The sequence below is a fragment of the Scylla paramamosain genome, chromosome 36, assembly GCF_035594125.1.
Source record: "Scylla paramamosain isolate STU-SP2022 chromosome 36, ASM3559412v1, whole genome shotgun sequence".
NCBI lineage: Eukaryota > Metazoa > Arthropoda > Malacostraca > Decapoda > Portunidae > Scylla > Scylla paramamosain.
The window spans coordinates 9,961,276-9,975,337 of NC_087186.1; the positions used below are offsets into that span (position 1 = coordinate 9,961,276).

General features: G+C 42.3%; 1 protein-coding gene across 1 annotated transcript; it reads left to right on the forward strand.

Annotated features, from left to right (window-relative positions):
- Nucleotides 1-399: 399 nt before the first annotated feature.
- Nucleotides 400-13,987, forward strand: LOC135090963 (sorting nexin-29-like). The gene is made up of 18 exons (XM_063988205.1): nt 400-774; nt 1,367-1,445; nt 2,067-2,131; nt 2,506-2,639; nt 2,894-2,967; nt 3,447-3,592; nt 4,013-4,112; nt 4,528-4,677; nt 4,805-5,444; nt 5,763-5,901; nt 6,096-6,240; nt 6,505-6,697; nt 7,147-7,309; nt 7,528-7,602; nt 8,097-8,300; nt 8,454-8,594; nt 8,711-8,850; nt 10,715-13,987. Exons 2-18 carry the CDS (start codon nt 1,424-1,426, stop codon nt 10,863-10,865), a joined length of 2,682 nt encoding a protein of 893 aa, XP_063844275.1. The 5' UTR covers nt 400-774; nt 1,367-1,423; the 3' UTR covers nt 10,866-13,987.
- The last annotated feature ends 75 nt before the right edge of the window (nt 13,988-14,062 follow it).

The following is a 14,062-nucleotide window of genomic DNA, read 5'->3' on the forward strand; positions in this document are numbered from 1 at the left end:
GGGACACTATAGGCAAATATCGATATTTGGAGATATCGTGTCGATATTTTAATTGATATCGTCTCGCAAACATATCGATATTTTTTTTCCGAATACTGATATTGGCAATGTCGATATTATCTGAATATTGAAAATCCCTTATCCCTGCTCTCTGACGTACCCGCCCCCCTTATCTCCAAGCTGCCTCTGCCCCCCACCACCCCTACCAAACAGCACAAGACGGACCCAATAAACAATAAAAACAGACATAAAAATGAATATCCCCATACGCGAATAAAAGGAGAAGCACATAATAGAGGAGATAATGATTGACTGAGATACAGAGATGAGGAAGAGAAGGAGGAGAAAGCAGGAAAAGAAATACGGATGTCCCCATCTAAAGATGGAACTAATAAGGGGGAGGAAACCCAGCTGGGGAAAGGACTGTGTTGTTATGACGTTAGATACAAGAGTACTACATCTGTGGGAAATAAAGAACACCCACTGAAATGCTTAAATAAGGCCTAGAGGTGAGAGAATAGAGGGATAATAAGAAAGCAAGAGAAAGTTTCAAAAGCCGCGTCTCGGAGTGAATGTTGAATAGTGACGTGAGGTGAACAAGCTTTCCTGGTCACAAGACAACCTGTAGCTCTCAGTGTAGCATTGGTGTGTCTTCTCCCTGACCTTATAGGAGGCAGTAATCGTGTTCTGCCAGCAAGTCCATGACTGTGGGTGCCTCCCAGCCAGGTGTGGGGTGTGTGAGTGCATTAATTGCCTCACCTCGCCGAGATTCAGGTAAGGAAGAAAGGGAATCAGGCTTTACCCTTCTGTGTTATGAAGTGTTGGCTTGAGATATTGTTGTACAGCTGTGTATTACCAAGAATCTTGTTAAAATATATTATCTATCAGCTTGGGTTGGGTTTTACTCCTTAATAATATGAATTGTTAGCCCAAGGTATGGTTGTTGGATACTTGAAACTAAATAATGCTTATGTATTGGATTATATTGCTATGTAGTACCAAGATTCTTCTTTAGATATCAGAAATACATGATATATAAACAATTATAGGCCTGTGATATGGATGCAACTTACATGGGATTAACTTTTGGCTGTATATTAAGTGATCCTGGTATATACTATCATGATTCCTCTTTTATACATCAGAAACATGTGATATATTAACAATTATTGGCCCAAGACATGGATGCAAGTTACGTGGAATGAAACAAAACATTAGTTAAAGTGAAAGCCGAGCTTGAACTCAGAACTAATGCCCACAGGTTGGATGCATCAGCCATGAGCCAACATTTCTGTTCAGCCAGTGGATCCTTACTGATCTCATTTCTTTTTTTCTCATCATGTTGAGATTTTCCGTTTCATTTCAGCCAAAATGTGAAGTGACCAGGAGTGCAGCAGTGGTTGGAGGGAGAGACAGGAGTATCATGTCTACAAGCAGTGATCCTGGTAACTGTCCATAGCTTGAAGTGATGTGTAGTTAGACACTTATTCACCTAATGGTCGTTTACTGGTCTGACTTGCCGTTCCCCAATGGAAAAAGCTTTGACCTTATAGAGACCAATCGTAGGGTAGGACTGAGACCACTCGCACACCACACACCAGGACAGCAAGGCTGCAACCCCTCGGCTTGCATCCTATATTTACTTGCTGCCAGGTGAACAACAAGAGGCTTGCCCATCTGCCTTGCCATGCCTGGGATTTGAACTTGGGTATTGGCTATGAGCTGAACACACTAGCCATTACACTGCGTGGTGTTGTGGTGGTCTGTGGTGCATCGTAATATAAACTCCGTGGACTGACTTTGATACAGTGCACGTGATTTTCCTTGCAGTACCTGAGCTTTTAAGATATACCACCTTTCTGCCCTCCTAATTTCTCAAAGAGACGGATTGGGTGGAAAAAATAATACACCTATGTAAGATAAACTTCTTTAGGAGTAAATGGGAAACATAAAGTGGAAGTGAAATAATTATACATTCTCATGCCATTACTTCATCTTTTAACTTGTTATAGTTGACTTTTAGCTCATAATATGTTCAGGAATTGACAGAGATTGCACATCCTCAGACCCTCACAGTGCTAAGAGACAGGAATTGCTGTCGGGAATTCTGTCGGCAGTTCAGGGATGTCAGGTATGTTTGTGATGAGCACTCTCTCCTTCAAGTCATATTCTGGTAACATTCCAGTAGCATTTTTAAAGAGATATTCAACTGTGTTCATTTTCAATCCAAGCTCTTTATTTTATCCTTTTCCTAGTGGCTAAATACAGCTTAATATTTTGTACTATATTCCTTGTTTAGTATGAAAAATGCATATACATATGCATAAGTCATAATTTGGTAACATAATGCTTTTTTAAAGAGGTACTAGTACTTATTTTCAATTTTAGCTATTAATTTCTTCTTTTCCTACTGCTGTATTGCACTCCTTGTTTTGTGTGAAAAGTGCATTGATTATGAGTAACAAGAGGACGTTTACAATATTCCAGTCCTGTCACATTCCACAGGTGAGGTTTGGTGGCCGCACGGAGTTAGCCACAGAGTCCGACGAGAGGGTGGCCTTCCTCTGCACCCAGCTGGAGGCCACACTCTCTCATGGCCTCAAGCCTCGACCCCCAAACAGAGGTCTCGCTGCCATCAAGTTAGTGTCATGTGTCTTCTCTCTCTCTCTCTTATATGCAGATCATAGCTATTGCAAGCATTATAACTTCTTTACAGTGACAGCTATCTTATCATATCACATTCCTTTAACATTTGAGAGTCTGATGATTGAACCATGCAGAAAATGATTATCTTGAGGATTTAACCATGCCAAATGTTCTTATCTTTTTCTGTGTGTCATTAACTTGATTGTCTCTCTTGGTCGTGTTGAATTTATGGTTTGTGTGTTTGCAGGCAAGTAACTGGCATAGTGACTTCAGGACTCAGTCTCAACCTTGGCCTCCCTGCTGCTGAACATGAGACTTCAGGTACAGTAGAGTATAGAAGGTCCTCAGTATCTCCCCAGCTGTGTTCTGTGTGACTTGGTGGGAACACCACACACAGAATATAACATTTTCTTATTAGCTTACATGAGTTTGCTCGTTTATTTATTTTATGGTTTATTTATGTATTTCTTTTTTCTCAGATGGTGTATATTCATCAGTTTCATGCTATAGTGTAGATAATTCTTTTTATTCTTTAGCAAGTGTCCTCACATATACTCAGTGCACACAACAGACAGGTCTCTACAGCATATAACTTTTCTTATTTGTTGACATGAATCTGCTTTTTTATTGATTTATGTCTTTTCTCTGAGACTCCCAGTTTATCACTTTCTTGCTGCAGCATAGACAACTCCTGATATTCTGTAGCACACATCCTTACTCAATACACACAACAGGCAGTGATCTACCGTGAGATTGCTTCACTCTGCACTGCTTAGAGTGTGACGTTGTGTGTTCCACAGTGCTTTGGTGGTATGTGCGGGAGCTGCTCACTCGCCATGAATACGAACGTTTCCTTCTCCTGAAAAATGTCACCACTGATGTTGGGCGAGGCCGGGCGTGGCTTAGGAGTCTGCTCAATGAACATTCCCTTGAGAGATACATGCATGTGAGTTATGTCTCTTTGTATGTTAGCTTATTGTGCATCAGCAATCATCACCCCTCTTAGGATTATCACAGTTTTTCTTTTCTTTTCTTTTTATATATAGAAGCTGACCTAGGGCAACAAAAAGGCTACAAAAAGAAGGCCCACTGAAGGTGCCAGTCCCCAAAGAGTGTGGTCAGAAGTGTTAAATTGAAAAGTGCCTTGAAACCTCCCTATTGAAAAACAGTAAGAAATACAGAGGCAGGCAGGGAGTTCAGGAGAAATGGATATGAATGCAGGATAGATTGGCAACAAGAGGCCATTACTGCGGACGTCACTGGTAGGACTCTCACGACAGCTATGCAAATTAGTTTTGGCCATCCTGCCACTGCATTTCAAGTGTGGTGAAGCAGCCTATAAAACAGCATCTTGTGGGTGTTACAGATAGTGGTGTGTGATGAGGCAATGCTGAAGCAGTGGTATGAGCCATGGGCATTACTTAGGCACCAAGAGATGGCTGCCATGCTTCCCAACCTGGCTGCTGGTAAGTTCTCCTCTCTAGTACAGCTTTGTCAGCCTAAATGTTGCTTCCCTCTTCAGGTATTCATGTATGCTTTAATTTAGTTTTATTAAGAGGTATGAAATTCCATTCATATGATGTTTTCCTTTTTTTTTCTGTTATTTTTCTTTTTCTCAATGTTTTTGTTTCCTTTTTTCATTTCAGTTTTCTTCTCATCTCCCTTAATATTCTGATGTGCTCTTCTTATACCTATCTTTCCTTCCACTGGTTAAATGTTTCATTAGTGAATGTTTCATAGTGGTATATGATAAGCAGAATATAATGGCAGTATTTTTTTGTCCTTCTGCCACAGAGGGATTCATTACATCATACCGATGTTTATCAAGAACATATTGTGTGATAACATTGTTCCACACATTTCCTTATCTCCCTCACTAAGGTTTGGATTCAATACTGTTTGCTATCAACATTGATAATGGGGAGCTTAATGATGGCTGCCAGACTGAGGGGGAAGTCAAACCCGACACTGGGGGCACTGCCTCCTTGGAACCCGAGGCCCAGGTGGCCCCTGCCGTGTCGCCACCAGCAGGTGAGGCTCTTCCTGCCTGTGTGTGATCCTCCCATGCTCAGAGATCTGCCATAGACATTGTTGACTGATTATATACATTTTGAAACCCAGTATGGAAGAAAAATGCTTTCTTTCTTTATCACAACAGAAAGCTCCACTGCTGCCAAGAGGAGAGACATAAAGAAAAAGAAGAAGAAAGTCCCATCACAGCTGATCTCCTTTGATGACGACTACTCCAGACCAGACCAGGGAGATGTGCGGTCGCCCCTGTACCACAGCGCACCCACCACCTGCCTCAGCTCCCCTGCGCCCACCACAGCCAACTCCACCCCTTTTAGCGATCGCCTGGAGAAGTATGCACACCTAAGAGAACTTGAGCAGGCAAAGAAAGTGCTTGACTCATCCAAAGATGCAGAGGCGAGTGTAGAAGGACCAAAGGAAATGGGGAATGTCAGTACTAAGCCAGTGAGGGAAGCTCCCAGTCCCTTACAAGACTGTGAGGTGTTAGATGATGGCAGTTCACTTGGGAAAGAGAGAAGCCATACTTTTGATGACGACTCCTTCCATTCTCTGCATGAACCCAGTTACCAGCAGCTCTTTGAGAACATCTTGCCCAAGCAGACAGATGCCTCACCTGAAAGCAATGGGAATAACACCACTGAGAACACTATAGCATCCAATTCTGTTCCCATCACCAAACCTCAGAGACCAAACAGTATCTACAATCAGGAGACGGGATCCTACAAGTCCAATCAGTCCAATCTATCAGGAGACAGTTTCCCTTCAAGGTTGGTATCCCTCAAAGCTGGAATGTTTGTCTCTGTAAAGATAGAAATTATAGAAATGAACAGGCAGTAGAAGCTGTCTTAATATACTTCCTGCCCTTGTGTGAGCAATAAGATGGAGGCACAGTGCTCAGGCAGTAAGTGCTGTCTTAATTCCTTTTTCTCCCTTATGTGGCCAGTGACAGTGACAGAGGGACTGCATTCAGAAATTCTAATAATTAACAGGCAGTAGAAGTAGGTTTAATTCACTTCTCTTTCATGTGACCAGTGACAATGACAGTAGAAACTGTTTAAATTAATTTCTCTTCCTTGTGTTACCAGTGATGGTGATGGAGGCACAGTGTTCACCCCTGTGGGCAGGAACAGCGCCTGCAGCCTCATCCCTGTCAGTCCGAGAGGCTTCACTCCCTTCACTGGCTCTCGTTCAGATGATGAAAACTCAATTCACAGCTACACACAGGTGAGTCTTGCTGTCATTGGGCTTTAAAAGGTCAGATAAATTCATAGATGCAGATGATAGGTAGAGACAAGAAGGCATCTCATACAGGGACTGCCACATGTAGGCATGATGGCTTCTTGTACCTTCACTTATTTTCTTATATTCCTGTTTATTGTATCTAGATTATCTCTTTAACTTCACATCCACTCACTCAGGAGGAGGTGGAGGAGGCGGCGGCAGCAGCAGTGGCAGCAGTGATGGAGGGACGGGGAGGCAGTGGTGGCGGTGGTGTCATCAGCCCTCCCTCAGTCACCTCCACGGTGCCCAGCTCATCCAGCGGAGACACAACCCTCACCCTTGGTCTGTGGCGCTGTCATGTTGTGATGCTTTCAGTTATTCACTAGTTATTTATGCTTCTTTCAGTCTCAGTAGTTACTAATGCTGCTCCTCCTTTAACTTTACTTGCAAAAAGTTTTCATTGTGATTTCTTGTATTGATGCCAGAATATTATTTAGAATATGGTATTTTTACTTTAATTGTAGTTGCAGGAAGTTTTGGTTGTATCATGACTTCCTGTATTGACATTAGAATATTGCTCAGAATATTACTTCTTGACAAAAACAGATGAATTGAAGTCCGCCGTGCTGGAGATCAGCCGGGCGAGGGATGCAGCGGAGGGGCGGAGGGCGGAGGTGGCCGCTGCTCTCACTCAGGAGATGGAGACGTCATCCATGCTGAGGGCGGAGATCGCTCTCCTACAAAGCCAGCAGCAAGACATACTGGACAAACTCAACACAAGGATTAATGCACTCACTCGGTAAGTCTTGTGTCACTCGCTCCTCTTCCTTCTTCATTAATATTGTTGCTCCATCACTATCACCTCCTCCTCCTCCTCCTCCTGTCTTAATAAAGTCACTAGCATCACCCACTCTTTCTCTAATACTGTCATTCTATCACCATCACCATTGCCTTCTCTGTTAATATTGTCAGTACCATCACTGTCACCTTTTCCTCTATTAATGCTATCACTTTTTAAATCAGAGTTTTAGATATTACTTGATTCAACTCCATTTGGACAGTCTTTAGATCTTATTAACAAAAAGAGTCATTTTAAAGCTCCCTAATGACTCAGCACTAAAACTGAGTCTATTCCATTCATCTTCCATTGTATTTGAGGACCAGTACCTTCCTATCTCTTTTTAAATCCACCAACTTTGAACCCATTATTTCTCTTAGCAATTTTACCACCTTACCTCTGCATTCCAGGGAGAATGAGCTACTGAAGCACCAGCTCAAGAAGTATGTGGGTGCAGTGCAATTGTTGAGGCGACAGGAGACCCAGGAGGCAGGCCAGGCATTGAGCAGAACCACACCAGAGTACAGAGACTACCACCATGAGGCAACTGCATATGAAAAGAAACTCATTCAGGTACGTTTCATGCAGGTTTTTAAGAATTAATTTACAGTTTTAGTGACAGACTAACAAGATTTCTACAATATTAACTGGAGAAACACTCAAGAGCCAGTTAATCATCTCTGTGGCCTTTGAAAACAGTCATGGTGAGAGAGGGAGAGAGAGCAAGTGTTTCTGAATGTGGGTCTGAATAGTCCAAGTCAATGCTCAATCAACCCCAATTATTTCCTCAGGTGGCAGAGATGCATGGGGAGCTGATGGAGTTTAATGAACGGCTACACAAACTGCTTCGTCTTCGTGAGTCCCAGGTGAGTGAGTGAGTGAGGGAGTAAGTGAGGGAGAGTGTGAATGAATGAGTGAGTGAGTGAGTGAGTGAGTGAATGAGTGAGTGAGTGAATGAGTGAGTGAGTGAGGGAGTGTGTGAGTGTCTGAGAGAGTGAGTGAGTGAATGAGTGAGTGCCTGGCAGTGTCCCTCTGTACTGCAGTTGTTGAGCTGCTGCCAGGGAGGACAAACTGCAGTAACGTATGATGCATGTAATGTATTCAATTATTTTATGCTTGTTTTGCACCTCAGAGAAAGTTGAGTGTGAAGACATTCATATTAGATATTGTACAAAACAGGCATGGGGTGAAGCCTTAAAGGAAGGATCTAGGAAGCTAAGGTCTCAAGAAATTAGCTTCATATAAGTACATGCTTTACTTTGTGATGGTTGAAGCTTTCTTTTCTTTGTAAACTTCCTTTCCAGAACACCTTGCACACACATCAGCTTGCTGCCTCACTAACCTTTCCTTTCCATTGAAGGTAAAGAACCTGCGGCAGCAACTTGTAGATCTGCGAGGGCCCCTTCCAGACACCCCCGAGGAGGAGGAGGAGGAGGACCTGGTGAGCCCAAGGAGCCCTGCCAGAGAGATGGATGTTAGTCCCTGTTCTCGCACTCTCATTAATATTTGGATACCCACTGCCTTCCTCACTGGCTCCTCTGCAGATGCTCACCATGTTTATCAGGTGAGGTGCTTCATAAATGATGCTTTGTCTTGCTGTATTATGGTGAGAGTTGTTCACTCTAGTTTTGATCAGATTGTTGGATTCACATGAAACTTTTATTAATGTTAATGTTAAGTGTATGAGCAACCACTAACAACCACCGTCCTCACCCAGATATACATTCGCATCAAGGATGACGAGTGGAATATCTACCGGAGATTTGCTCAGTTTTATGAGCTCCATAGGCAACTCAAGAAGAAGGATCCAATTATAAAATCCTTTGACTTCCCTCAAAAGAAGACTTTTGGTTATAAGGTAATTTTTTGGTACATTTTTAGTTACTTTGGTTGTTGTTGAGTCACTGTTGATACAGAATGGCATGCACTATCGAAGGTTTAACGCGAGTGTTTGTACCTGACTGCTGTGTGCAGGATGAGGGTGTGGTGGAGGAGCGGCGGGTGCGGCTGCAGCGGTACCTGCGGCAGGTGGTGAACCTGCTCCTCACCTCACACCCACAGCTCACCGCCTCACCGGATAAGGCAACCTTTGCCAGTGTGTTGCCATTCTTTGCGTAAGTTACATTTCATGTCTTGCTTTTTTAGTTTCCCTACTTTACTGTTTTTTTTTTTTATGTTGGTAAAATCTGGAGCATTGTCTCTTTTTGTTTATCTATCCTTGCATAGTTCTTCTTTCTTTAAGGAAGGAGTATGAAGATACTTGTGGGGATTAGATTGCCTCAAACCCTTTTGGAATAATACTGTATATCTCTAGGGAGCAGCATTTAGGTAGGCTTTTATCAGGTACTCTTGTATCCCTTGACTAGTCTTGTAATTATGCTTGAAAAATGTAAGTGTGATTCTTAAGGGGACTTAGGTATGCATTAGAGATGTACTGGATGTCAGAGTTCAGAGATCCACATGTGTGGATGTGTATGCAGATGTCATATGTACATACATATTTTGCTGATGTAGCAGCAGATGCAGATATCAGTTTCTACCAAACAGCAGAAGCAGATGTGGATATCAAATTATGACATCCTCACGGATGCAGATGTGGATGTTTTCAGGATTTTGGTATAAAATCCCTATAGCATCAACTATTACCAGACTGCAGCTGCTTTTGTTGCACAATACTGCATTTTGTAATTTTAAAGTCTTATGATGAGTTTCAGCCACACTTGTGTTGCCAGGATTTGGGACAGGACTCAACTCATCATGCATCCCACCAACCTCTTTCCCAACCTCCACCCTTTTAAAATTGGTCAACTACACTATCTGACATCCAATGTATCTTTTGTATGCATGGAAGAATGAAGTGTATGGACTAGAGGAGGTGCAGACTGTTACAGTTTCTTCATTGATGAACAGACATCATTGAAGTTCCTCAGTGTCTGATATAATCCTTTCCCTATAACACCAGAATCTGATTTACCTTTAATCCTTCATTTTACTCATTCAAGAAGATCCAGCATGATTAACAAACCTGACCCTTACTCCTCCCCTCAGGAGTGACACATGGAGTGGGGGCTGTACCCATTCCTGTCTGCCTTCCTTCCTTTATCCCATCCTCTGAGTGGGAGCCCTAGGTGTGTGTTTCTTGGAGTCTGCTGGAGTGGTGGCGTCTGGGTTGCTAAGGCTGCTGTGTGTGTGCTTCCTGTCTTGGCTGGGAAGGCAGAAAGGAGTGTGGTGGCCAAGCATAACATGTTTGTTTTTGGCTCTTTAGAGGTGTTGCAGTTTTTTACCTTTGTATTTTCTCTGAGGGCAGCATTGCAGTTGAGATATGGCAAGTGGAATGAAGTTATGGTTGGCTTTGGTGGTTATTCTCCAGCATGTGGTTCAGTCTGGTGGAGTGGAGGTAACATGTGGCATTCACTCTCCAGACAAATAGATGCAACACTCACTTGAGTCCAGACTATTGTTCCAGTGACCAGATCTTAGCATGACCATTCTCACTTTGAACTCCTTAGGATATGCTATGACTCACTTGTGGTAGCCAAGTGGCTTTCACACACAGTGCTTTGGTGCCATTTTAGAACCAGGGAAATGTTTGGCCAGTGAAGGGTCACCTCTTTGTTCCTCAAGATATATTCCACTTCAGAGATTTGTAAGGTTCTAGTGAAGCTTGGGTGAGGCAAGGACGTCAACACATATGATAAATTAGTTCGTGTGTATACTCATCTCCACTGCCACCAGACTCACAGCACTGCCAGTCTTCTCCCAGGAGTTGTGGTGCGGATGCCTCAGGTCTGGTATTGAGCATGTGTTGACCGTTTGCTTGCCGCATCATGCACCAGTGTTCACGCCACTCTGGAGTGTCGCTGTTGGCAGGCCTGTTACTCAATGAGCCAACTATACATGTATTGCCTGAGGAAAGTAACCTTTCTCCTTCCTACCATAGAGCAGCTGTACCTGTCCCTGACCTCTTGTCCTCCTCAGGGAGATGGTGGTAACTCAGGACGCCGGCAGCAGCAGCAGTAGCAGTGGCAGTCGCCCAAGGCCTTCCCGGCGAGGGGTGCTGTCCCGGCTGTCTGGGGCGCCCATGGAGCAGCCAGTGGTGCCGGACTCCCCTCAGTACAATGGCCTCTAGACCGTTACTGCAGCTGCCATGGATCCTTCACAGATCTGAACACTCATATCTATTCCTCAGCAGGTAGTATACATACATACACACAGACATTCAGATATACACAGTACATACATATAGTATGTAAGAAGAAAGTTTTATATATTTCATATATTTTGAGTCTTCTACATATGTATTTTATGCAAATGTTGCCTGTTAGTCTCCTCCAGATCTCAAGAGCTTTGCTCATGTGTTTTATAAGTTTTTAGAAGACATAACTGAACGTGAAGACAATTCAGTCCACTGAGCCACTCAAATGTTGTATTTTCTCACTTATGAGCCTGTCCTTTTTATAAGACAAAGCAGGTTTGGGTGCATCTTAGTGACATCATTCAGCCTTTTTGTCCCACATGACAACGCTGCCTTTCTGAGCTAAAATAAACTCCCTCAGCTTCCTCTGTCTCTTCCTTATTCTTGCCATAGCTTGTTGCTACCTTGCCACAAATCATATTACCCAGGTAACAAAACTGATCTAATGACTCACTCCAGATATCCTTGTTTTCACCCTCCACTTCCCATTTGGTTTCCTCATCACATGTTGCACTAGTCAGATTGGTCATATTACTCGGACCGCTTGTCACTCCACGAGTCAAATTGCACTCATATTACAAACTGAATCTGCATTAATACCAAATTCCTCGCCATATACATGTGCTCCCACCAACAAGATTCATTCAGTTTTGTGTCCTCAGAGACCCGCACTGATAGCTATGTCTCCATATCGTAGATTTGTGGGGAATCCAGTGGGAATGAAAAGAGAAGAAAAAAAATGTGGCTTCTGGTTTTCACAAAACCTCAACCAAAACTTTAATATGTAAATTGAATACAGTCTTGCCATGCTTTTCCTTACATCCCTGTAGTAAGGCATGGCATCACACACTCCATGGGTGGCTGGGAAGAATACTGCCACATATTCCTTGCCAGTCATGGAAGGTGATTCATAGGGATGGAACAAGGGGCCTAAGAACCCTCTCCTGTATGTATTAATTCTTACAGTGAGAGGAGGCATGAAGTCTTGTCTTGGCTAAATTACAAGTGAGATCTAAGCCTGGTACATAGACACATGGCCACTGTCTCAATTCCCCATCAGGATAAACACCACCTATGCTTGTCCTTTGCTTAAACCTTAACAAGACTGAGGGTGCTGGATGTAAGTAGAGGCAAAGAGAAACACTGGTCATGTCACAGCAAGGTGTTAGTGGATAGATGTATTGTACATGGCTAAAGATTATACATTTATGAGTTATATAGGAAAAAAATTCAGATACTTTACTTTTTTTCTTATGTTGAAAGTCTGTTAATTTGTATTCCTGTAGGATATGAATGTGTACAACTTGTGATCACCAAAGTGTGTGGAAGTGGTTGTATTGTCACTTATATTCAAGTGTGGCCATTGTGTATGCTATACCTAAGTTTAAAAGTCCAAAGTTTATCCCTGCACCTCTTACTGGGGTCAGCTTACAAGTATGTAGGTCAGTATGACACTTGAGACATTCGCTCTTTGTGGTTTTCATAAAGCCAAACTTGTATTGATTACATCTGTGAAGTGATGAGCTTCTGTCAAGGTGTGACCTGTTATTAATGCTTAGATTTATCGTGTGGTTAAAATGAAATGAAAATATGTTAGGAAGATTTCTATATTTATGAAGAACTTTTATATTTTGTATAGCCAGAACTTCTATAATATCGTGTACTTCTTCCCTGACTGACTGTGTTGTACTAAAGAGTCTCCTTCAGGTCACTTGTACGAGTCATGAGTCACATGCCTCTGGTGATACCCTCAAAGGTACATGTCCTGCAGAATCACACCCAAAGTCTCTAGTAGATCAAACTATACTATTTTTTTTTTTTTTCCTGGCAAGTAACATATGTATTTCATTATTACATACCTCATTACTGTCACAATTCATCTCATTTTTTTTTTTTTTTACCTAACCCAACTTCATTCTCACAGAAAACCTCACATCTCATTCTTTGAAGAGATGTAATAATCATGTAGTGATGGGACAGTAATAACTTATATAACACTGAAATACACCACATCACTCAGCACACTGTAGTTTTGTCTGCCGGAGACTGGTTCTGTTTCTGTGCCCATGCCCTCTTAAGATGTCATCCGTCTCAGCATGACTTACTTCACACAGTTTAGTTACTAAGCCAGAGAATTGCATACCTAATATATTTAATTATTTTCTGTGAAATGTTGGAAAGATAACTTCTCTATATTACAATAATTGTTGAATTATCCATTATTCTCCTGTAGTCATTAATGTGAAAATATACAGTATGTTTTTTTTCCAACATGCCATATCAAGATGGAGCCCCGTCTGCTTTGTAAAGGGACCATGTTATCATTAGCATGTTACATACAGGTATGTTATTATTGATTATTTATAAAGGTGATTGGTCCCATGCAAACATTTACAGTCAAGATTTGCTGCAGGGGTCAGAGAGAGTCAGGTGGTGTGAATACTTTATGTGTGTGTGTGTGTGTGTGTGTGTGCAGAGCAAAGAGGGAACACTAAGAACGTGTGGAAGTGAACGCTGTGGCATGTGGTGGAGTGAATAGCAAGATAAGAAGAATGAGAGATATTTATAAATGTATCTTAAGGTCAAGGAAGAACCTAATTAATGTTATTGAGCATTGAGTGGTGTCATTGTGTAAAAAACTGGGCTATTATGATATTTTTTTTTCTGGGATGAGTTGCTCAGCTGTGTGGCATCAAGCCAGGTGTGTAGATTCAATGAGAAGTGACTCAGTGTTGATCAAATGGTGTTTCAGTTTTCAGTTGGCATTTGGTTTGATTTGTAATATGAAGACAGCTTAGCACTGGTAGATAAATACTCAAGATTTATGGCGCCGGGATGCAGTGTGGGGCAGCTTGACATGATTTTTATGACATGTGAGGAAGACTGGCACAAGGGCACAAGAGCCCACTGGAGAGAAAGGAAGCCCGCTGTGCTTAAGGAACCAGTTTGTTGGACGTCAGCGTGAAGCATGCACAGCCTCTTGTACTGCTGCTAGTGTTTGGCTGCTGGCAGACTTCCATTATAGTGAATGTGATAACAATAAAATACTGACATTACTCTTGACTGTCCTTCATCCTTTACTCCTTGGGGAGATCAGATGTATGACTAGAGACTAGACTTGAATACAAGCT